General features: G+C 37.0%; 1 protein-coding gene across 2 annotated transcripts in view; it reads left to right on the top strand.

Moving 5' to 3' along the window:
- The first annotated feature begins 289 nt into the window (after positions 1 to 289).
- The window catches only part of VPS41 (VPS41 subunit of HOPS complex), a 208,942-nt gene continuing 182,971 nt past the window's right edge, over positions 290 to 26,260 (top strand). The window contains exons 1-2 of one of the 2 annotated variants that reach the window (XM_054564168.1): positions 290 to 346; positions 9,462 to 9,500. In XM_054564168.1, coding sequence (XP_054420143.1) covers positions 326 to 346; positions 9,462 to 9,500 — 60 coding nt within the window. In that variant the 5' untranslated portion in view covers positions 290 to 325. Of the gene's footprint in view, positions 347 to 443; positions 711 to 9,461; positions 9,501 to 26,260 lie in introns of those variants that run through there. The other variant, XM_054564169.1, reaches the window with a different exon arrangement.

Here is a 26,260-nt window from a genome sequence, read left to right as displayed (position 1 = left end):
GTAGGATTAAATGAGATAATTTACGTAAAACTATAAACCCAGGACCTGATACATAGTAAACATTAAACACTACAATAATCAAGGAAAATTAAGACCAACAATAAAATAAAGCATTAACAATGGTTATGTTCAGATTCTCCAAAGCATAACTTGGAGAATTGAGTTCAAAGAGCTGGAAGCAGAAACCAAGCCCAAACAGCCTAACCAGATAGAAAGAACGTCTCTGCTCCTATGCCGCTAAAACTACATTTCCCAGCAGGCCCTGGGACTCAGGGCCTCGCCTTCTCTTATTTCCGGGTGTGTCACGTGAATCACCGGCTGCGCCATGGCGGAAGCCGAGGAACAGGTAAAGGCTGCAACTACTGGGGAAGGGACGGGGAAATGAGGGTGAGGAGGTCTGAGGCTTAGAAAGCAAGATGTGGAGGTGCAGAGCTTCTGGAGGGCCCGGCAGGCCCACGGCAGGCCCACGGCAGGCTGGGCTGCGAAAGGTCATTTCGTGAGCAGAGGCGCGGGTGGGATGCGAGTTCTTGGAGGGCCTTCGTCAGGGGAAAGCACACGGACACACCCCCAGCGTTTGTGAGGCGGGCTTTTCTTCAGCTCTGCCACTGTGGCCTGTGCTCAGTGAAATTTTGGCTTGAAGGCGACCTGGGCTACCCCAGCGGCTGACTGCCTGTGGGAAGAGTAAGGGATGACTGGAGTTTTGAGTCCAGGTGACTGAATTTAAATTGCTTTTTACTCGAAGTAGGGGAGTGAGAGCGATTTGCAGGAGTAAAGGGAGAGAGTAGATGATGAATTTTGTTTCTTATCCATTGCACTTAGCTACAAAGCTAAGTCAGTATGGCGTGCGGCCGTGGTTAAGTACATGTGTTCTGGGGCAGAAATGACAAGGTTCCAGCGCTGGGTCTCTTTTTTAATATGTGACTTTAGGCTGGTTATTTAACTTTTACATAGAAGATAGAGATAATATAGTGCCATCTTTGTAAGGTGGTTTAAGTTTGAATGAATTAGTACACAAAATTAAAGTTGGGATAAAGTTAGGAGAGGAATTATTTGTTGCTGGCAGAACATCGGGTGACAATGTCCGGTCTGCCCCTAGCAAGGTGGCACTGGAGTTTAGGGGAGAAATTAGTGATGACAATAGTTATTTTCATACAGGCAATAGTGGGAGCCAGAAATTAGTTGAAATGGCAAAGTAACATAAAGAAGACAGAAAGAGCAGACAAAGGCTGGAACCTGGGGAAATAACCTAATTTTCCATTTCCACGGTCATTTCAACTTAGCATTGTTTTTCGTCTCAAATTTACAGGACCATCGATTTACGTTAATTACATCTAAGAAATGACTTGATAATGAGCTGGTTAGTACAGTAATAACAGAAGTTTACCTCGTTTACAATTTGTACCATTTGCAACATATGTAATGAAAATGTGCCCTTTGTACAGGTGATACATGCCAATAATTAAGAAATAAGGTTGAAATTTGGTTTGGGTGGTCATTGCAGTGAGTCTCTGACTTACCATTGGAGCCTCCTTTTCTGTTCTAGGCGTTTTGAGGAATATGCTCATTTTTCTTTGAAATGTAATTTCATGACTCGTTGGGTTTGATGATATCAGTGAGATTGGTTTTCATACTGTTCCCCTTTCATATTGAAATATAATTTTTTTGTGGTTTAATTTAAGAGCAAAAAAAAAAAAATCACCAAACAAACCCCAAACTCCTCCTATTCTTAGATATAAGGTAGTAGAAGTGGAGTGAGTTGCTCTTAGTATTTACTGTTGTTTTGTGCAGGAGTTTTTTGCAAAGCTGCCTGATGTAGTAAGTTCATGATAAGAATGTTTTGAATTCGTACAGTACTTTTCAGTTTAAAGAACACTTTCACATTTGCATCTGGTCCTCAGAAAAGAATTCTGTGTGGTAAATGTTTATTCTCATATATATGTCAGGACAAGCACCTGTTCCAAACTTTACAGTGGCTTCTCATTGCACTCGAGATAAAACCAGGGTCCTTATAATAGACTCTGCCCTTCAGCACCTTGCCCCAATTGCTCTGTCCCCTTTTTCTGACCTCATTTTTCTGACCTCATTTTTCACTACTCTTCTTCCCTTCTATCATTTTCATCAGCTCTACTGGTTTTCTTATTGTTCCTTCAGCAAGACTGGCATGTTTCTACCCAAGGGCCTTTGCTCATGCTGCATCCTTTTTAGACCCGAGATGGGTATAGGGGCTTTCTCCGTCATTCCCTTTATGTCCTTGTGTTGTCTTTTTTGAGTGAGACCATCCCTGACCATTCTTTGAAACCTCTTTCCTTCGTTTATTCTTCTTTGTGCTTGTCTATTTTTCTGTATATTCTGCATGTTCCTATAATCATTTCTGTATATTTTCCCCATTAGAATGTAAGATCCATGAAGGCAAGGATTTGTTCATTGCTGTGTGCCTGATACCTAGAGTTGTGCTTAATACTCAATATGTATTAAATGATTGACATTTTTAGGTAAACAATAGAAATTCTGACAACTTCAGCAGGTTGACCAGACTTGTATCTATAATAAATGTCTAGTCGTCTATCTTCAAAGCTCATAATTTTTCACTAGAACACCCTGTCTTTTAAAAAATACTTAAGAACCTAATCCTAAATAACTTTTTTAATTTTATGAAGTAGAATTAACCCTTATCACCATTATAAATTTCCCTCAAGTCATAATTTCACTGTTGATGTTTTGACAGCCAGTAAAGGATTAGAGGCGGATTCGCACTCCACCCCCACCCTCAGTGGTGTCAGCGTTATTTTCAAAAAGACCAGTCAACAGCAGAGAGGAGCAAACATTTACAAATTCTTGTTCTATTTATTTTTTTGAAAGAGAGATAATAAATAATTGTACCTCTATTATTAGTCCTTTATAGATTAAAAAATGGTTAAAATTTTCTCACTCTACTCATTTGTACATTTCACATTTTACAGTAGAAAGCCATTATAATCTCAACTAAGATAGTGGGTCTTTATATACAGTTTTTTGAAGGCTTAAAGTGCACAAAAGTGGAGTTAAGTACATTTGCTAATTGTCCTGTTCTGACACTTTGAACCTTTTAGAAAAGCGTGACATAATTTTTCTCCTCCGAATGCTTTAAGAAATAACCGTAATGACAGGTTAGGGCAAAGGAAGCTATTTTTACTGTAAATGCAAACATTCCTCCATGACAAAACTAAATCTTTCTCTTAACATTTCTGAGCATCGTATTTGGTGATTGCTTTACTTTTAGGAAGAACCAATAGTGAGATCTATACCAAGTTAACAAAACATGAAACAGTTCATAAACTCTCAAAATAAAAATCACTTTTTGGAGTTAAATAAACATTTTTAAGGGTTATTGGGATATTTTTGTTTATGCTGAGTATAGTAAAGGTACAGTAGTTCTCAAAAATACCTAGATATATGTTATATAATTCACAGGAAGAACTAATACCCTGCATTCTGCCTGGAAATCTTGTAAACGGCAGTTTTATCTAGGACCAAAATAATTTATAGTTGACCTTGATAATCACAAGATGCCCAACGGTATTTGTTCATACCTCTCCAATGAATAACTTTCTGCTTGAAGTCTGGTTGTTTGTGTATTTGTCTTCTCTCTCCTACAGATTGCTGAGTCCTCAAGAATAAGGACGAGAGCTTTCTCATGTCTGTAACTCTTACAGGGCTAGTGCTTCACAGGTACCAGGAACTTAATAACATGTTTAAATGAATTTATTAGGGGGAGAACAGCCTTCTGAATTGAAAATGTCAAATTGTAAGTAGGTTAAATAGACCTTCTGTTGTTATTTTATCTTACTTGAAACTTTTGAAAGTTAAGTAATTCAAATGTATTGTAGATTACTTGCCCTGTGTAGACTCCCTGCTCTGCCAGCTCCCCAGGTACTGTTTCTTTTTTCCCACAGCAGGGAACCTAGTCTGTTAAAATATTTGATCAATCAGACCTTCTATTTCTTAACCAAATAGGAGAGTTTCTCTTTTGACTTCTCCCTCTATGTTTTAGAAATTAGGGAAATTTTATCCTTATTTTAGAGCATTTACTTATTATCAGGGGCATGTGGTTGAGCATGTACATCTCATGTGGTTGTGTCCCATGTGTAAAATAAAAATCAAGTCAACAAATAATTGAGTGCCTTAGTTTCTTTGCCTGTAAATTGGGGATTTTACTCTCCAGGGCTCTTGTGAGTATTGCATAAAAACATTTTAAAGTGGCTACATTGAAATGATTGTCTTATAAAGAAGACAATGATTATCGTCCAAGGGTGGGCTTGGCTTAGGTATGCATGTTTCTTTCTTTTCTTTTTTTTATTTTGAACAAGACAGACTTTTAAAAGCAACTTTACTAATACAGAAAGGAAGAACCAAGTCCTAGTGAAGTTAAGGAGGAAATTTTTAGAGGCCCACTCTTTACTATCATGTAACTAAAGTGTATTACAATTTAGCTTACCTGCACGTGTTTACTGCCTTGTTAGTTTTTTCCTCTCATATTTGTCTGGGTTGTTTGGCTGAAGGCTGATGTCACTAGCTGATTAGTAGTAGTCTCCCTAGCATTCGCATTGCCATCTTGGAGAGGGAGTCCTCATCAAATCAGGGGCTTCTGTGTTTTATGCAGGTCCCCATTTGTGGCTGCCTAGTCACAGTGGCCTTTTTGTCTTTTAGGAATTTGGTCCTCCTGATGCTTTTGTTACCAAATGCTTGTGATTTTAGACTTTTATTAATACCCACTGAATCAGAATCTGTCAAGATGGAGTATATTGGCAGGTATTAGCCAGTTCCCCAGACTGAATTTAGATGGTTCTAATACAAAGTCAGATTTGGGATTGGGTCACTAAGTCACCAAGCTGGGGGAGGTGTCAAGAGTCTTCTTCACTTGCAGAGTAAGATGAGTGCAGTAGCTAAGGCTAGTGGGTTGAACAGCGTTGGTAACCTGAGTCTCCTTGCTCATGCTAGCTTCCCAGATACGTTTTTTTAATCTTTCCTATTAGCCAGTTCCAAGGTACCCAAAAACTTCTGAAATTGAGTCTGTGTTATTCAAGGATATCAAAGACATATCACACCGAACATCCCCTCTTTCCTGTGCCTGTATTGAGAGCTGTCACGCCCTCTCTTTCATTAAACTCTGCTCTGTCACACAGGTTGCTGGGAAGGGAGCACGGCTGGCAGCACAGCCTTGAGTGTTTAATGCTTATCTCCAGCCCAGCCTGATTTCCTGGGCCCCGATCTTGGTTCTTTTTCTTCAGTCGGCAGAGTTTGGAGCTGGCCTTCCTCAGGCTCCAGCTGCTCATTCCTTTCCCAAATTCCGCCCCGCCCCTCCAACGAACACTTTGTATACCCTCAAAATTCTGAGGACTTTACCACGTGGGAGGTCCTGGCTTCTCTCCTTCTGGGCTGACAGCCATCCTCACCCCACTGCCTTGAAGGACAGCTGTGCTGAGTGTTCTTCCAGGCCACTGTCATGGGCCCTGAACTGATGTCAGGATTGGGGGTGATAGTAGATTGCAAGCCTTTATTGGAAGTGTCGTCTGAGAGCCCTAATAGCCACCTTCTTGGACTCTTGCTAGGTGGTTAACATTTTGTTTACCACCAAGGACTCTCTCTATCCTTGTTTGCTGCTGCCTCCCTGCAGGCCCCCTCTGTAACTGTCTTGCAGACATAAGCTAATAATTCAGGCCTGGAGAAAATGAACCTGGTATTGCTCATAAATGGAAAAGGAATATAGTGAGGAGGGAGAAAGATCAGTTGCTTATTTTTTATCATCATCCCCGGCAAATGGGTGTTGAACTTTTGCTTTGGGTAGGATAATGGGGGACAAGAGGCAAAAGCATTTGGACTTATCTACAGTGTATTTTTAAGGGTAACCATTAGGACAAGGCCATTAATATTACCAAGTCCAGGTTATAGAATAAACAACAACAACAACAAAACTAATTGGCAACGTGAAAATATAAACTATGAAATCCAAACTCTTTTGTTGAAGAAAAAGAGAAGGTCCTCAGCCTGACTACCTACCTCCCGGGGGTACCCTTGTGGGTTTCCCCAAACCTATAGAACACGCTGGGAGTTGGAAGAATGCTAGGTAGAGTTTGGAGTTGGGACAAGGGCCTTCTAAGCCAAGGGAAGGACTTAAGGGAAAGGCTCAACTCAAACATTGAACGTTCAAGGCAGGCACATGGCAATGGAAATGAGTGGAATTGTCTTAATACAGGGAAATTGGGAGTGGTATTCATAGGTAAAGTGCATTCTGTCTTAGGGACATAGCTGCTCAGTTCCAATTGATGTGATGTGAAAAGAGGGATCCTAGTAGACATATTGTCTGATTTTTATGAAGTCAGAAATACAGATTTTTATGTGGGAGTCTTAAAGATATTACCCAGGCTGAGCAAAAAACCTGCAGGCCACCGCTCTGTCACCTCTGGCATGGAGGCCTGAGCATGTGATACTTTCCTGAAAACTCATCCAATGTGGCTGGAGGGCCCTGGGTTTGTGCAGAGTGGGAAGTGAGGTTAAAAGTCTATTTGGGGCCAAGGTGGACTTTGAGTACCTTGCTGAGGAATCTGAAATCTCCTGGATCCTAAGGATTCTTTGAGGAAGGTAGTGTCCAATTGGATATGTTTTGGCAATGTATTCTGACAGAGTTGAATAGATTTGTGAGATCACATGTCAAGCTATGAAGAGCTGTAGGCTTGGATAGATGATTGAGTTTAAGGGATTGGTCTGTAAAAGCAATTGTTGAGTTTAGCTTAGCCAGAATTCGTTGGGCCATGCATTTGTGTCATTAGGTACCTTCTAGTTCATCACTTTTGCTTCAGTCAGAACAGCACATACTTTTTTTATTGTGGTAAAATATGCATACCATAATATTTACCACTTTAACCATTTTAAGTGTGTGATTCAGTCACGTTAAGTACAGTCACATTGTCATGCAATCATAACTAGCTTCCATCTCAACAACTTTTTGTCATCACAGACTGAAACTGTGTACCCCTTAAATAGTAACTCTTCAGTACTCCCTTCCCTAGTCTTGCTAACCTCTATTTTACTTACATACGAGTAATCCTACAACATTTGTCATTTTGTGTCTGGCTTAGTTTACATGGAGAACAACACAGTTTTATAACTTACATTTTCATGATTTGAAGTTAGATTCTTTGAAAGATAAAGTGTGACGTTAAAAAGTGTTTGAAAGCCACTGTCTTTCTAAATGGTAATGTTTTTCAAGTTTCAGCTTTATTTCTTAGCTCCCTCACTGGGGACTTTCACATCATGCCTTGTTTGCCTGTCTGTACAGCTTGCTAAGCAGAGGGGCTTGTTGAATGAATGAAGCTAAGTAATTACAGAGGCTAATTCCCCTGCATTGTTTTGGTAGGGTTGTGGACACAAGTGTAACTTTTTGAGGCCACAGCAGTGTTTGGGAGGCTTGTGCTGGTGCTGAGGAACCGGCTGACTGAGACTGGGAGTAAACCATCTTGATTGGTACAGGAAGTGCCCAGGAACGCCTGGTTTTCCCCGAAGGCTGCTGTTTCCAGGATCTGACTACTTTCTGTGGGGGGCAAGAGTGTAACCTGGTTTAGAGTTTTTGGATTGAAATCTCTGGGTGGGGACTTAGGTTTGTGTTTTAATCAAGAATGTAAATGGGACATTTGCGCTTTGCCCATGTGCGTATTTGAATGGATTCCAAATAAGAAAAAAAAATTCCTTCGGTTTAATGTAAGTTTTCTGAAAAGAGTAGTCAAGTGTCCTGCCAGAGTTCTAGAGTTGGGAAATAGGAACCTGTGTGGTTCATTGGCACAGCTGTCAAAGCCTGGTTTTGCTAATGCTAATAACTTAATATTGAGGGACTTTTAGAAGTTCAGCCTTTAAGCCTCAGTGTTCTTAGGGGTAATTAGAAAATTTCAAGATGCTACCTGTAAAGCATTTAACATTATGGGAATATATATAACAGATGTTCAGTAAAGATGTCAGACGAGTTACTTAAATATTCAATGAAGTGTGCTCTGAAGAGAAGGATAAGCATAATGAGTGTACTAAAACTTAGAACTGGGGATGGTTAGCATAGAGGAGAAACGATTTAGAAGGGTAGGCATGATCTATGTTATTAATTTACTGGAGAGCTGTCACATAGTAGTAGAGTAATTGGATTTTTTTGTCTTATTGGTGTTAACAAAAAGTTACTGTGGAGAGATTGTTGCTCCAAGTTAATAAGAACTTCCTAGTACCTAGAATAACGTGAAAGTAAATAGGCTGCATTAGAATGTAGAGGAGAGTCTCACCTTCATCGTGGTTAATGATATAACTACAGTAAAATTCTTAATTACAAGTACCGTTTGTCCCCATTTTAGAGATGGTCTTTGACAGCAGGGACTGTGTTGTCCACAAGGCTGATCCCTAGGCAGCCTGCCACCTGCCAGGTTCTTAACTGATTTTCCATGAATGAAATTAAAATATTTTCAAACACCAAATTTACTTTTGTCCTGCTGTGCAGTTTGCATTGAGTAATATATACATCTTACTTTCTTTAAAATAGTCATTCTCTTTGTTGAAAAAATATTTGTTATGTCTAAAATGTCCTTGCCTCATTTTTTTCTGTTATCTCATGGATTATTGTAAAACGCTTACATTCAGTGTCAGCATATTAGTTGTAACTTTTTATTGCTATTGATATCTATAAATACGTTAAGTAAATCTTCATTTTGCTGACCTGTTTGAGGATGCGTGGCATCAGCAGATTCTCTCTTTCAGTGGACAGGTGAGAGATTAGCAGGATCAAGTCAATTTTTCCTTTTTTGCTTTGTTTTCTACAGAGCAGCAAGATTCATTGTCTAGCAAGAGGGAAACTGTGTTAAATGGTAGAATTTGTCTTCCAGTTAATGGTTTAAAGAGTGGATATAAATTATACAGCTTGTTTGCACAGTGTCTGATGATACACTCTAGGGGAATTCTTTTCTAAATGCTGTTTAAGCAAGACAATTATTTTGACGCAACTAGATTAATAGTGTAATAATTAATAGCACAAGAGCTTTTTAGTATAAAAATTGGCTTATAGATAATTTGAGATGGCAGTTCCCTCTTCCCTTCTGAGATTAGTAAGGCTGTTTTACCAAAGCGATTTGTATTTTTAACAAGGGAAAAGCCTTCCATATACTTGGATGACAAATCCTGGGGTCATGTGTTAACTGCTGTCCACTCAAGGGAGGTCAGCAGGAGCACTGGATTTGTGTGGCCCCAGAATAACCATCTCAGACCTGCAAGGTGTGGAGAAGTACGAGACCTGTGAGAATGGGCCATATGGAGTCCTTTAAACTGTATTTGCAGATTACCTCCAAAAAAAGAGAAGGTGGATATTGGTGGTGGGGACACAAGGACTCTTTTCCCTTGAAAATATTTTTTATTCTTTTGTCATTTTTCTGACCATTTACCCCCTCTGTGCTTTGCAGGAAACTGGGTCTCTTGAAGAATCTACCGATGAGTCTGAGGTAAGCTGGTGACTCAGGAGCCTGAGGGTTTCTAAGTAACCATGTTATTGCCTTGAGCATGTTCATTCTTGCTAAATACAGCCTTCTCAGGCCTGGGGTGATAGGACAATAGGTGATTGAGCCTTGGGGAAGAACACGCCAGTTGCCTTTAAAAACGTTAAATGGATTATCTTCAAAAACAAACAGGAAAAGGAACAAATCTTTTTCTTCTGGTATTGAACAGTATTTTAACCTGAAGCATGTTGGCACTGAGAAAATTGATGCAGTTTTATAAATTAATCTTAACATCTTAAAAACCTATTTAAAAAAATAACCACTGTAGGTTCTACAATATTTATTCTTACCTCATTCTTTTCATAAATATGGCATGCTCATTGCTAAAATTTCTGAGTCATTGAATTGTTGGTTTATTTCATAAAATCAAAAGGAAAGTAGTTACCTTAAGAGCTGTTGGGAGTTAAGTAGTATTAAAGATTGTATTTTAAGGAAAACAAGTGGTATATAAGGAAGGGCTTTTAAAAAAATACCTTTTCAAGACTTTTCAAGAAATAAGTTTAAGTAACAGATTAATTAGCTCATCAATTTTATAGCTGGATTAATAACTATATTTTCTTTTAATATTTTATTTAGCTCAGAGGAATATTAATATACTTATGATAACCTGCTAGAAATCTATGCCAGTGTGATTGTAGCCGTTATAGTCTATTAAATTTGGGTTGATATTGCATATAGTTATTACACTATATTTTGTTTGCTTTGTCAGGGAAAAATTACACATTTCCTCTAGAGAACACCTTATATATTGTGCCATCATGCATTTGTCCTTTGACTAGAGTCATGATTCCTAACATTTTCACTAGTAAGGACCTCTGATACTCTTTTTAGAGCTCCTGGTATCGTGTAACTCAGATTCATTAGAGGTAGGATATAATGTTTGTTAATTTTTAATAAAGTATTGAAAAGTATTTTTGATGACCATTCTTATTTTTAGAAATCTCTGCTTTACTGAGAACCCTGTGTCCTCAGAAACACTGGTCCCAAATCCTGCATTGTTAGAGCCCTGTCCAGGTATTTCATTTCAGAGGTGAGGAGGTTCTTGGCAGCCACCTAAATCGAAATCTTTCCAGTCTTCAGCTACTAAATGGATCCACAAGGAGAGCAAACGAAAGTGCCTATAACCCATACTTCCAGCCTAATTAGGAAGCAGGGAGTACTATAAGCTTCTAAGTGGAGAAATAATACCTGAAACTAACAACCAGCTCTGGATTGATTCTGGAGCTGAGAGTCAGAGGGAGACTGGGTGGAAATGAAGAGAGTGCACTTGAGCCCCAGTGGGGCCGGAATACAGATGAAATTTACCCCCAGGAGGGAGAGGGCCCCACTCTGAGTGGGGAACTTGTGACAACAGCTCTGAGGGACCCTGTGGAACACTGGCTACTGGGGAATTTATAGGACATGGCTGTAAAGGTGTGGGGCCAGAGGTGACAGTGTTGGAGTGAGGCTGCTTCTGGAGAGAAGATGGAGGCATTTCCTGGAGGTGTGGTTGTGAAGGGATAAGTAAAAAGCATGGAAATGAACTGTGCCCAGAAATTTAAAAAATAACATGATATTAGGAGATTTACTTAGGCATATCTCCCTCCCTCTAGTCCCTGGCCACCACCATTCTACTCTGCCCTCCACCCAGTGGCCACTCATGAAAGAAAATACACTTCACTTGCCAGTGTCACTAAGAGACCTTGTAAACCATCCAAATTACCTCACCCGTTTCATAGATCACCTATTGTTGCTATCCAGGAAAGTCTAAGACACATCAGAATGAACTGAAATGGCTGGTAGCGTTCCTACAAAACTAGTGTAGGAAAAATACAATGAGAACTGAAAGTTTTCAGCCAAAGAAGACATCAGGATAAAACTCCATCGTGAGTGAGTTGTCTTTAAATAACATTTCCACGGTATCAGAAGCTGTCTTAAACCAGAAGCAGCCTGGTGCTTGAACTCTAAGGCTAGGAAAGATTCTCCACTAGCTCTAGATATCTCCCAGGTATTACTGATTCTAGTGAGTTTATGGACCAGCAAAGTAGTTAGTCTGCTGATAGATCAGGTTTAGGCTTCCAAGTATAGTGAGTTACTTTGCAATCCAGTCTTTGAAGAAGTCTGTCTTGGGTCTCTCCTTCAGTTTGAATCACTTTCTAGTTCCAGGATTGATATTGCGGACACCACTTGGTTGCCAAAGAGTCTTTTTATTTCCCCTTTTCTCTTCTCCCTCTACCTCTTCTTCCCATTGGGTTTTGTAACTGTTAAGATTAAGCTTTCGCAGGGTGGGAATTTCCTTTGTATACTTATACCTCTTCTTTGTTCAAGTGCTCAGGTAATTACTGTTTCTATGAACAACAATACTTAGTTCATACATAGTTTTCAACCACATATTTTAATAATTTGTCATTTAATGAAATACTGCATTCCCTGTACACTGTACTTTTATATTATATCTGGAAAACCATAGTTTTAGGTTATTCTGAAGTTCTTTTAAAATTTTTAATTGTGGTAAAATACACATAACATAAAATTTGCCATATTAACCATTTTTAAGCCTACAGTTGAGTATTGTTAAGTATATTTACATTTTTTGTCAACTTATTTCATCCTGCAAAACTGAAACTCTATACCACTAAATAACAGCTTCCCTTTCTCTCTTCCTCCAGCCCCTGGCAGTCATCATTCTGCTTTCTGTCTCTGAGAATTTGACTATTATAGGTATCTCATATATGTGGAATCGTAGAGTATTTATCTTTTTGTGATTGATTTAATTCACTTCGCACACTGTCTTCATGGTTTATCTATTTTGTTGCATGTATCTGAATGTCCTTCCTTTTTATTTTTATTTATTGATTTATTGATTTTTTTATTTTTTTTAAAGCTGAATAATAATCCATTGTAAGTACGCACCACATTTTGTTTATCCATTCATTCATGTATTACTGCTATCATTTGGCTGTTGTGAACAATGCTGCAGTGAACATGGGTGTCCAAATATCTCTTTGGAACAACTGCGCTTAGTTCTTTTATATATATACCTGGAAGGGGAATTTCTAGATCACGTGGAAATTCTGTGTTTAGGTTTTTGAGGGACTATGATACTGTGGAGGCTGTATCATTTTATGTTCCCATCAAGGTTCTGATTTCTCCCATGAATGCTTTTTGTTTGTTTGTTTGTTTTTTTGAATAGTTGCCATCCTGAAAAGTGTGAGGTGATATCTTATTGTGATTTTGATTTGTATTTCCCAAATGATTGATGATGTTGAGCATCTTTTCATATATTTGTTGGCCATTCCTATATCTTGGGAGAACTGTCTATTCAAGTCCTTCACCTGTTTCTTAATTGGGTTTTTTTGTGATTTTGTTGTTGCATTCTTTATATAGTCCGTATATTAACCCCAATGAGATAGATATAGATAAGATGTATATCTGTCTATAACTCAACAACCTATGAGTGACAGAGTGATGGATAGATAGGTATACATACAGATACAGATTTATAGAGTTTTAAGTGATTTAACCATATCTATATCTATATAAATACTATTTAATTATATATATATCTCTTTTCAGTTATATGATTTGAAAATATTTAAATATTTTATCCTATTCTATAGGTTGCCTTTATCCTCTGTCGAGTGTACTCTTTGATGCATAGAAGTTTTAAAATTTTAATGTAGCCCAGTTTATCTGTTTTTACTTTTGTTTCCTGTGCTCTTGGTGTTGGTGAAGAGGTTGCCAAATCCAGTTTCGTAAAGCATTTCATTTATGTTTTCTTTGAGGTTCTCATTTTAATGTGTGTTTGAGAAAAGAATATTGACTGCTCAAAATTGTATGTTTTTAGTCTTGAAAACTATAACCAAATGAAAGGAAATTGCTGGGTGTAGTATAATTAATATGATTGAAAGGCATGCATATGTCAGTATGTAAAACTTTAAGAATTTTAACTTGTACTTTGCAGTTAAAGTGAAAATTCAAAATTATAATCAAGGTAGTAAATGAATATGTTATTTAATAGGTGACATAATTTAAGGGTATTCATTCATGTTAATAGTCATGGCAAATTTTGTAAGATAACAAAAATGGTCCTCACATCTAAGTATTTTTTGTTTTTAAGCATACAGTCTTTATTCCTCCTTGATTTAGTAAGTAAGGGTATTTCTTGGATGGTATTTTACTCTTGAAAAGCATAACACAGAAGAATATTATCTTCCAAAGAATTTCATTCCCATTTTGAAGCTCTAAGATCTTTTCAGTACTCGTGGTTAAGTGCCATGGTGTAGGTAGTAGGAGAGCACTATGGGAGCATAGTGACTGATTAGTCAGGAATGGCTGCATTTGGAGTGTTGAAGAGTTAATATGGAAAAGGACTCTGGGCAGAGAGGCTAGGTATGTCTTTGGGGAGGAGGGAACATGCACAAAGAGCAAGTCATGAATGTACATGCAGGTTCAGCAAACCATGAGGCACTCCGTGTGCCTGAAATGTAGGAGAAAGTTGGAGAAATGAGGCCGGACAAGGAAACCAGGGTGAGGTAATGAAGTTCCTAATGTGTCAAGTTGTGATCCCATGGGGAGCCAGTAGAAGCCTTGATTGTTAGGGGTGGGAATAGGGGCTAGCGACAGGTAAACTGGAAAGAGAAATGCATGACAGGAAGTTGTAGTAGAAGTCCTCATGAGAGATAGTGAGGAGGTAGGTGTCTGGCCTGGGCAGTAGCAGAAGACAAAGAGGAAATGCTTCTCAAGGTCATTCAATAGGAAGTATGTGAGAGATGAGCTAGATGGGACAGGTGAGGAAATTCCAGAGTATTTAGCGTAGCTGTGTTGCAGGAAAATGGGTAAATCCCACTTTTAGGCAGTTAAAGGAAATAGACATTCTAAGCCTAAAGACTTATATCTTTACATTCAGATAATTTTTCTGTCTAATGCACTTTTTAAGTCATTGGTGACTTCTTTTTTAATGGTTTAGTTCTGGCTGAAGCAAATAATATGCTTTCATATTAAATATATTTTTAAACAAAAGCAAGTGAGAGCACTAATACCTGGGATATTTTATTTTATTTTATTTTTAGAGGAACCTACAAGTTACTACTTATAGAGGAAAGTTCTGAGCTTTCTTTGGAGCAAAGATGATGTAGTGGATGCCCTGACTTGTGTGGCTCAGTTGTTTGGATGTTGTCCTGCCAGGCAAAGGGTTGCCGGTTCAATTCCCATTCAGGGCACATGCCTGGGTATGGGTTTGGCCCCTGGTCCGGGCGCATAGGAGAGGCACCTGACCAGTTTCTCACATCGATGTTTCTCTCCTTCTCTTTATCTCTTCCTTCCCCTGTCTCTAAAAAATAAAAAAATATTTTTTAAAAATTTAAAAAATTTAAAAAATTGGAATTAATAATGTTGGGAATCTATTTTGATAATGAAGAGCATTACAAAATAAACACATGTAGTATAGGAAATGGTGCTTGGCACTTTGGTAAGCTCTTTAGGAATATTAATTAGCCCTGTGATTTGGCTATGATTATAGCTTCTGTTTTGCAGATGAAGAAACTGAGTGTTTAGTTAACTTGCCCAAGGTCACTGGGCTGGTAAAATGAACTTGTCCCCAGCAATCTGGTTCTAATGCCTGCTCTTCTAACTTCTTGTTCAGCTACTGCCTCCAACTTCACTGGGCCCTCTCTAATTTTATGCCAGACTCTTATCTCTATGTACCTTTCTAGAATTGGACAGGAGTAAAAATAATCTTTTTAATAACCCCTGCCTGTGTATAAAATGATATTTTGGGAGATGTTACAGATTTTGGCTTGTTCATCTAGTAGAAAAGGTATTATTTTCAGAATCTTTGAACTTTGCTTTGTCTTCTGGGGAATAGAGAATTTTCTAGTTAATTTATATATAACATTAATCAGTCTAATAAAATTCCTGTTTTACCATAAAATGTTTATATTTATAGAGAATAATTATAAACATATTTATACAATATTTATAATATAAATAATGGCAGTTTTATTATATCTCCTTTGAAAAGTACATTTATCTCTGTGCACAGAAATTTAGCTGTGAGAGTGTTCATTACAACTTTGTTTATAATATAAAAATTTGGAGACAGGCTAAATATTCAGAAATAAAGACTTATATTACCTTTTCAATTGAAAAAACCTTTTTACAAAAATGCCATTTAGAGCAGAGTTTGATAAACTTTTTCTATAAAGGCCTAGATAGTAAATATTTTAAAGCTTTGTAGACAAAGAGCCAATATTGAAGATATTATGTAGGTATACAACCATATAAAAATACAAAAATCCACTTGAAGTCTATACTAAAAACAGTCATTTGGCTGCATTTGGCCGTGGGCTGTAGTTTGCTGATTCCTGATTTAGAGTATAATCTAGTTTCTCTCCACCCACCAAAATCCACATATTGTATAAGCATAGGAAAAAATGGCCATAAAAGGATATTATCACTGGGTTATGTGATTCTCATTTTATTTACTGTCATTATCTGCCTTCATTTTCTAAATTTTCTGTAACAAATTTGCATTGCTTATATATTTAGCAAAAACAGTTATTACTATTATTATTTTAAATCCTCACCTGAGGATATATTTATTGACTTTTTAGAGAGAGGGCAAGGGTGGGGGGAGGAGAAAGGAATATTAACATGAGAGAGAAACAGTGTTGCCTCCTGTATGTGCCTGACCAGGGATCGAACCTACAACCTTTTGGTATACGGGATGATGTTCCAACTAACTCTGCCACTCAGGCAGGGCACAATTATTATTTATTTTTTAACAAAACATCTTCTCTGTATGTTTTATAGTAGTATTTTGTGTTGATGTTACAGAACTTTTGGGTTGCAAAGCTATGGAACCCAGACTGAAACTACATCTTTTTGCCCCACCTCAAATTTGACAAGGGATTTAGGGAAAAGGTTAGGGTTTTTGGGGTTTTTTTTTTTTAGCCTTTTTCGTTTATCCAAGATTTTAAATAAGCCAGAATTGTTTTTACTTTAACATACACTTTTTTGAGATATATATTTAAAGATTTTATTTTGAGATAATTGCAGATTCACACGCAGTTGTAAGAAAGAATAATGAGAGATTCTGTATACCCTTCACCAAGTTCCCAAAGGGTAATGCCTTGCATAATTCTAGTAGAGTGTCACAAGTACTAAATTGATATTGATATAATCCACAGATCTATTCAGATCACACCAGTTTTACATAAATTCAGTTGTGTGTGTATTTAGTTCTGTGCATTTTAAACATATGTGAAGATTCATGTGATCACCATTGCAGTCAAAATACGGAACAGTACATCATAAGGTTCCCTGTGCTACCCGTTTATAGTTACAGCCACCTCCTCCCCCACATTCATCCCTTGGCAACTACTATCTTTTCTCCTTTTCTATAATTTTGAATGTATTGCTTCTTAGTGATTGCTCTGGGTATTAAAATACACATTCATAATTTATCATAGTCTACTGGTATTTATGATATTTTACCACTTCTGGCCAAGTGCAGAAACTTTACTTCCATTTATGTCCCTTTACCCTTCCCACTTTTTTAACACAGTTGTCTTTAAATAGTTACTTCATATTCATTGAGCACCACTTCAGTTGGTATTAAACATTGTGCTTCACCTATCAAATATGATTTAAAAAGCTAATGAAAAGCATTATTTACTATATTTATCCGTATTTTCATCCACTCCTATGTTCTTTTTAAAATTCTAAGTCTTCTTTTATCTCTTATCTTCTGTTCCTTTGTCGGTTTAGAAAACTTCAGCTGTTCTTAGGAATAGGTTTACAGGCCACAAATTGTCTTAGTTTCTCTTCATCAGAGAATGTCTTTATTTCCTTTTCATCTTTGAGGGATATTTTCGCCAGGTAGCATTTGCAATGGGCAAATCTTTCCTTTTGGAACCTGAGAAATACTTTGCAGCTTCCTTCTGGGCTCTCATTTCAAACGAGAAATGTGTTGTTATTTGAATTTCTGCTCCCCTGTCAGTAATGTGCTGTGGTTCCCTGGCTGCTGAGGGGTGGGGAGGGAGAGAGGGAGAGAGAAAGAGAAATATTAACTTCAGTTTTCAGAATTTTAATTATAATGTCTCTCAGAGTTGATTTCTTTTATTTATCTTTTTTGGAATTTGCTTAGCTTCTTGAGTCTGTAGGGGTATGTGAATTTGGAGAGTTTTCAGCATTATTTCTTTGAATACATTTTCAGTTTCACTCTTTCTTCTTCTGCTAGGACTTTTAATATGAATGTTAGCCCTTTGGTTATTTTTCTGCAGGTTTCTGAGACTGTTCATTTTTTTTTTTCCCAGTCAGTTTCTCTCTGTTGTTCAGTTTGGGTAAATTCTATTGATCTATCCTCAAGTTCATTGGTTCTGTCCTCTGTTATTTCCACTCTGTTATTGAGCCCATCCAGTGAGTTACTTCTTTTGGTTATTATATTTACCACTTATACATTTTTCATTTTTCATTACTTCTGTTTCTTTGTGGAAATACCCTATTGCTTCATTTATTTCAAGGGAATTTATAATTGCTTGTTGAAGCACTTTTAAGATGGCTGCTTTAAAATCCTTGCCAGATAAATCTAACATCTGATTTGTACTTAGACATTTTAAAGGAAAACAATACTTAAATAATGAGGAATCATCAGTTGCTTCAATTTTCAGGTCCACTTACTAACTGTGCCATGTGTTGTGTGAAATGCTTTACATGGTTTATCTCATTTAATATGAACCACAATCTAATCAGGTACTATATGAGGCAGGAAAGGCTGTCTGTGCTGCAGGAACAAACATTTCCAAAATTATATAGTAGCTTAACAGAGCATAGATTAATTTCTGAGTAGATTCAGTGGAGCGGGGAGAGGATTGTGTCATCAACAATAAAAAAATGTCATCATTTTCTGTAGGGTGTTTTCGTACTTATATATGGACCATTTGTGCTGTGGAACACTTTGGTTATATAGCTGGAAACTGAAGCAATTTTGCTTTGTGGAGAAATGTATTTTTTTAAACCTTTGAATAGGTTCTGTTTATTTAACAGTATATGCTACTTTTTGTTAAAAGAGTTTAGTGTGTTATACAGAAAACTTTGCTGTAGAAGCATCAAATTGTTAGCCTAACACTTCAAGATTAAACTTGTACAAGAAAGAGAAGAATAACATGAGAAAACCAATCAGGCTGAAGAGAGGTGACAAGGAAATAGAGGAGTGTACCTAATGGAAATTGATATGTAATAAGGTCTGCTTTGTACCAGGTATGGGTTCTAGTGACCTTTTGTTATCTGTGAAAGCAACTGAATAGTTAAACTAAGGCTTATTCTGCTTGTAGTGTGTTCCTTTGTGGCAGAGATTGCATATTGCATATAAATTACAATACCCCTTTCCTGGGCCATGGCATGTAATAACAGAGACTTAATTAGTGTTACTTCTGTCTTTGTAACTTTTCTTATTAATAAACATACTCCCTGAATAGATGTCCATTAAGATCTGGCTTAATTCTTGCAAATACCACAATTGGGAGGCCTTGAATATGTTGCATGTATTAATTGCTATAAACCAAGTGGATTGACAAATAGCTATTTAAAATATACTTGTGTGCAATTTATATGAGAAATTAATATTAAAATAAAATGCAACTCCTAGATGCATCAACCACAAGGAGTGTTCTTTATCAGTTTTGTTAAAATGAAAATCAGTCATTATGAGAAATCAGGAGATAGCTTTTTTTAATCAGAAAATGCATCACACAAAAATAATTTATCTTACCTGGTGGGTGGAACACTGTGAATCATTTATTGAAACATAAATTGGTTATTTACATGTATTAATTTTAGTAAACAAATTTATAGCAACTGGTAACTAAAATGATAACGTATCTTGTTAGGAGATTGATTGCTGAGAAAAGTGGACCATGGGATTATAATATAGTCTTCCAAATAGCATTTGAATTAAAAATTTGCTCTTTCATCTAATGAGCTATTACTGTTAACAGGTTCTGCTGATTATTGCATCATTCAAACATGGATAAACATTCCCTTTGAAGCATATATTATAAAAATTACATGTTTAGAAACTTAGTAGAAACTTTCTGGATGTAGTACAGATTTGTGAACCTATATTTCTGCCATTTGTTAGATATTTATAAAGATAAACATGACTCTGGTATGATATATCTTTGAACAGAATTTAATTTCACTACCTAGGAGAAAAATTATTTAAGCAGTCCAAGATAGACTGATTGATTATTATATTTATTCAGCAAATATTTATTGAGTACTTTCATCTTCTGGGTGCTAACATATACCAGTATTTGATGAAGAGGGAGACAATAGTCAAAAACATACATAGTTTTATCAAGTGGTGATAAATGTTTTAGATAAAATAAAAATAACATTGGGTAAGAGGCCTATGGAGTGGACTGAGGAGGTACTGTTTGTCCTAGTCAGGCAATGCCTCTGTAAGAAGACATTTGAGTAAATACCTTGGGGAAGGGTCTTGTAGGGAGAAGCAAGAGCAAATGCAGTACTGTTAAGTGGGGTCATGCTAGACATCTTCAAAGATATGACTGAGGCTGGAGCTGTGTGGTAGGAAATGCAGTAATAAGTGGCCAGGAACATAGAGCCTGTAAGTCAATTTACTGATTTCAGTTTTTACTGTGAGTAAGATGGGAATCCATTGGAGAGTCATTGTTGTAGTAAGATCACTCTGGATGATCTTACTCATTTTTGAAAAAAATGCCCAGGGGTGGGAGGGGTGGCAAATAGGAAGCATCAAGATCAGTTAGGAGGTTATGGCTAAACTTTAGGTAGAGGTGATAAAGGATTTAGGGTATTTTTGAATTGAGCCAATATATTTCCTGACTAGTATGTAGTAGTGTAAGTGAAAGAGAGGAAATCCAGGCTGACCAACTAGAAAGGTGGAGTTGTTAACTGAGATAGGTGAAGACTGGCTATAGTTGGTTTTGACATTCAGGGTGAGATGGTGGGTGGTAGGGTAGATCAGGGGTTTCAGTGTGAGTATTTTAAGTTGGAGATGTCAATTAGACATCCAAGTGGAAACGTAAAGTAGGTAGGTGGATGAAGAATACTAGTGCAGGTCTGAGCTGGAGAGAATTTGAGTCAGTATTTAGATGGTGTTAAAAACCATGAAATTGAATTGAGATCATTTAGGGCATGAGATCAGGTGAATAAAAGGTCTGATGTCTGCTCTTCAAGGGTGCTACAGCATCTAGTTCGTGAAGGGAAATCAATAAAGGAGACTCAAAAGGAGTAGTCAGTGAGGTAGGAAGAGAACCAAACGAGAGTGGTATCCAAGAAGGTGAGGATGGAATGCATCTCAGGAAGAAGAGCATGGTCAGCTGTATGAAATGCCGCTGAGAGGAGGAATCAGATGAGCTCTAGGGATTCACCCTCCAATCTGCAAAGGTGAGGCCATCAGTGATTCTCACAAGAGCAGTCGTGGTGACTCATGATGGTTGAGGTGCTGGTCTTGCCGGGCTGGAACGGGCTTAAGAGAGATTGGGTTGGCAAAATGATTTTGACCCTCTAGGAAATTCTTTGCTGTGTATTTTCAAATGGTGACTTCTAGGACACTCAAAAAGGACACATTTGTTGAGTAACTGTTAAAGGAGGTAATGTGTATTTAGCACTTGGCCTGTTTTAGAAGGTATTCATCAAGCATGTTGTTGATGCTGTTTTATTATTTGTCCATTTCTATGCCAGGTACTTTCATGAGGGTGGGGACCCTGTCACTACAGTCTCGCATTAGCAGAGCTGCTTGTGAGTGAATAAGTGGTTCGATTTCAGTAATTCTTGTAATGGCTACAGGAAACTGACATTATGTCTTTATTTTGGGAATGGTGAAACCAGGGTTTTGAGAATCCCTTTGTCAAAAAATAGATGCCAAGGACCACCCCTGGCCTCCTGACACAAGCAGAGAACTATTTTATCCCTTGAAAGTATCTTGATTTAATTTAGGAACAAGGAAGTTAGTACTGGCTGTTAGTTTTGAGTTTGGCTTGGGGCATCCAGTTCCATAGCCCACTATTATTTTTATTCTCTCTGATTCTTATACTCTTCTTTAGTAATGGCAGAAAATTGGTTGGCAGAATAATGGTCTCCCCAAGATACCTATCCCTTAATTCCTGGGACCTGTGAATATGTTCTGTTATGTGGCAAGGTAAATTAAGGTTGTGGATGCTATTAAGTGTACTAAGCAGCTGATTTTAAGATAGGAAGTTTATCCTGGATTATCCAGGCTGGGCCAGTGTAGCCACAGGGTCTTCACCAGTAGAGGAGGAGGGTAGAGGTCAGAGTGAGGTAATTGAGAAGGACTCAGTTCAAGCTTGCTGGCTCTGAAGGTAGAGAGCAAAGAGGAGACCCATAGCCAAGGAATGCAGATGATTTCTGAAAGCTGGAAAAGACAAGGAAACGGATTCTCCCCGAGAGCCTCCAGAGGAATGCAGACTGCTAGCATCATGATTTTTAGCTCAGTGAGATCTGTACTGGACTGTAAGACAGCAAATTGGTGTTGTTTTAAGCCACTGAGTCTCTTGTAATTTGTTATAGCTGATATGAGAAACTAATAGAGTAAATAATGTGATTGAATGATCTTGTCCCCTTAGCGCTTTTTGTTAGGCTTTATTTCTCAGGGTTTGGGGAATAAAGTATATCCAGCAAAGGGAAATGTACCAAAAATAGTTGTACTGAAACTGCTGATACTGTCAGGAACTATATTTTTAGAGAAATGTGTGTGTCTCCTTTTTGATAATTGTTCAAAAATGTTTAAATGATAATCACACTTGACAATTAGGGTTTGATTGTATCCTGTCAAGACTTAAAGGCTTTTCTATTTCTGCAGGTTAGATTTAATTTATGAAATTCTATTTAGAATTTTCACATTTAAATTCTTAGATGACTGAACTATATATTTTTTTCCATTGATATACCGGGAGTTTCGATATCAGGGTTTAAAAATTATTGAGAGATTTTTAATATTTCCTTGTTATGTGACAGGTTAAATAGGTTACAATTTTCTATTTTTTGAGAGTTGATAGTAGAACTTGCTGTTAAAACTGTCCAGGCCTTTGTGCAGGAGATAGGCTATCGTACTTTGACTTTTCGCAGTTTATTCTGTAGTTATTTTAATCTATTTGTCTTTAAAAAGTATTCCTCCTGAGACTTAATTATTCTGTTGTCTGATTTATTAATATATTTTTGCTTTTTACTTTCTTAGTGTCCTTTGGTTCCCTGCAGTGCACATCTTCCTGCTGTCAGTGTCCTCTTAGTCCTGCAGTGGTTATGGCAGGGACTTCTAGACCATTAATAATGTACTGCCCAGCTATTAGGTATTGTTGCCTCTGCTGGTAAAAGAAAGATGTAGACCGCTGGTAGCCAGGGCTGAAAGTGTTGGTGTGGAGAAACAATGAGGGAAGCTGCAGACAGTCACCTCCTTTTGAAGGACAGACCCTAAGGGGTGAGGTGTGTGTCTGCTCAGTCTAGAGGGGACAGGCTCTGTGTTCTGGGCATGGAAGGTTGGTAGAAAGCATCTTTCTACTTTTTATTTAGGTGGTCTAATGTTTTCATCAAACAATTCAAGGTTGTCATGAATTCTAATTCATATTAAACATAGGTATTAGCCTCTTGATTTTGGTAACCATTTATCTTAATTTTTACTTCTATTGTAGGTTTTTATCTTGATTTGTTTCTTCATAGAAAAGCTGGCAGACGCTTTGATGGGAATGGCCAGCAAGGTGCTTCTTTGCGCCTGTAATATGAAATGTGCAGTTGAAAATGATTCAGAAGTATATAATATCCTCTAAAGCATAAAATCCTGAGAACTGTAGCATTTTCTTTTTTATATAAGAATAAACAGATTATAAAGAAATGTAAATTTTCATGAAAATTTAGATTGTAGGACCTCTTTGCTGCTGCTGTTAGGAGATGATAGAACTTCATTTCTGTACATTTATCTATAATTACAATTTATACAATTTCAAAATAGCGACCCCCTTTCCTTTTTTCGATACCTCCACCTCCCTGTCTGTAAAATATCACACAGTTTAGATGATCTTTGAAGTCCCTTTTGGCTGATAATGTATGATTTGGATTTCCCTGTGTGGAAATCTCAATAAGAGTGTCTTAGGAAAGCTTCTTAGTAGTAATTTGTTCTGCTGTTACCACATACCATATTTTGCCATGTATAGTGTGCACTTTTTTGCCCAAATTGTTGAGGGAAAAATAAAGATGCACATTATACAAGGGTATAATGATTACATACCGTGGGTGCGATAATGGGCATAATAATCCCATGTATAATGTGCACAAAAAACGTACACAGGAACACATTATACACAGCAAAATATGGCACTTTTGTTTTCACTGGTCTTTATTAGGTACCCACAGTTAGGTGAAGAGCAATGCAAAGGCATAAACCCTGCTTCTAAGGATGTTGTGATCACCAAGGCATATTGAGAAGAAAGGAAAAGAGGGTTATGTTGGCTTTAGTGGCGGGAATTGTCCACTTGAGTGGCATATCTGGAAGATTGGTAAAGTTATTCCATATGACTGAAGGAAATGAAAAGCTTATTTGCTTCTCTCTCTCTCTCTCTTTTGTCTTCTAGATATTCTTATCGCTTTCCCCATATAAAATAAATGATGGAAGTTGATCCTGTTTATGGTATTTGGCTTAGGGCATAGGAACCTTCACCTTATTTTTCCTCCTTCAATTGAACATGAAATTTTGATACTACAGGGCAATGGAGAGACCAGGGTTTATGAAGCCTGCATATCTTGAGAATCTTAAGTAGAGCTCTTCAATTATTACAGGCTCAAGTTTTTCTCACTTTTCCAGTTAAAGTGCTATGGTAAGGAAAGCAGCTTTGAGAGATAAGAATCATGGTTTGGTAAATATATAAGGTTTTGAATAGGATGTTGAACAAGGACTTTAAAAATAATATTTATTTTTGTCATGTACTTATTTCTGTAATAAATAAAATACATGTTTATTTTAGAAAATTTAGAAAATATTAACACTAGCTCACAATATTGATTTTATTTGCTATCTTCTGGAATGATCACAGCAACCTGGTGGTATGGATCCTATTATCATTTCTATTTTGTAGATGAAGAAACTGAAGCATAGGATGGTTACTATTTTGATGGTTAATTATTCTGATTCCCTCCCCCCACATATGTATATAAGTTTCTTCAATAAAATTTGGATCATGCAGAGCAGATTTTATGACCTGTGCCTTTCACCTAATAAGGTGTTTTGAGAACATTTCTCTATTAGTCTTTGAAAATAGATTTTAATGTCTGCAATATTTAATCTTGTGAAATTTATTTAATCCAGAGTTTCTCAGCCTTTGAATTATTTGCCACGTAATTTTTTGTTCTGGGAGATTATCCTATACATTGTAGGATATTTAACATCATCCCTGGCCTCTACCCGCTAGATGCCAATAGCACATCTCCTCCCACTCAGGTGTGACAACAAATATGTCTCCAGACACTGCCAAATAAATGTCCTCAGAGCATAAAATAATCTCCAGTTAAAGACCATTTATTTAATCATATGGGTTTTATGATTTTTAAAATAATATATTGATATGAATAGATTCATTATGAATTTTCTCTCTCTCTGATAAAGTAGACCCATATCATCTTGGTTACATTTTCTAGCTTGTAATTTTAGCTAATTTGAGGGGTTAATATCTTTTCAGTAATAATAATACTGCTTGAAAGTCAATTTAACAACACTATTTGCTAAAAATTTGTTAACTATGCTTTTGAGACTCAATTTGAGTAATTGAATTACCATATAATTTCAATTATGTTCTTTTAAAAACCTTATTTGTATTTTACACCAACTGCTTTTGTTGTTGTTGTTTTTTCTCCCTCTATTTTCTGCAGTACTCAGAAATATTTTAGTATGTCATGGGCTGTGATTTGTAAAAAGAATGCAAATTCTCTAAAATTCAAATGTTCTGATGCTAGATTTTGATAGCTTTTTTACACATATTTTTTAAAGATCTTAATTTATTTATCCTTAGACAGATGGGAAGAGAGGGAAAAGTAGAGAGAGAGAAACATCAATGTGTAGTTGCCTCTCATTGGTGCCCACCCCGGGGACCTGGCCTGCAACCGAGGTATGTGTCCTCAATGGGAATTGAACTGGCAACCCCTTGGTTTGCAGGCCGATGCACAGTCCACTGAGCCAACCAGCCAGGGCATAACTTTTTTATATCTTAAACTTAAAAGGTTGACTACCAATTTTGAAAATTTCAGTTTTTCTTAATGTAATTAGAATTGTAGGGAGAATGTTTTAGAGGAAAAACTTTATACCTTCATATTCATGTTTCATTATTAATTTGCTTTTTATTAATACTTGGTTTTTCACTGTGGAAATTTAAATTGCATCTTCTTAACAATGAGAATTTTTTCGAATATGTTAGTGTTCCTTATTATCTCTAGCTTTAAGACATTGGATATTTATTAAAAGGATTTGCCCCTAGATAGATGTATTTGATGGTATGAGAACAACTAAACCATTCACCTTATTAAAACTCCTAGAAGTTCAGCTGAGGTGTTTCTCATAGGTGAAACCAGGATGGGATAAAGGCCATCTCCATAGAGTGCGATTGTGAATTGTCTAGCCATGCTCAACTGGTGCTGTTTTTCACTAACTTAATTGGACTTTGTATCTTACCGCTCCCCTTCAG

The sequence above is a fragment of the Pteronotus mesoamericanus genome, unplaced genomic scaffold (genome assembly GCF_021234165.1).
Source record: "Pteronotus mesoamericanus isolate MK-2021 breed Mesoamerican mustached bat unplaced genomic scaffold, CSHL_Meso_final scaffold_85, whole genome shotgun sequence".
In the NCBI taxonomy this organism is placed as follows: Eukaryota; Metazoa; Chordata; class Mammalia; order Chiroptera; family Mormoopidae; genus Pteronotus; species Pteronotus mesoamericanus.
This window is presented reverse-complemented; position numbering and strand designations above follow the sequence as displayed.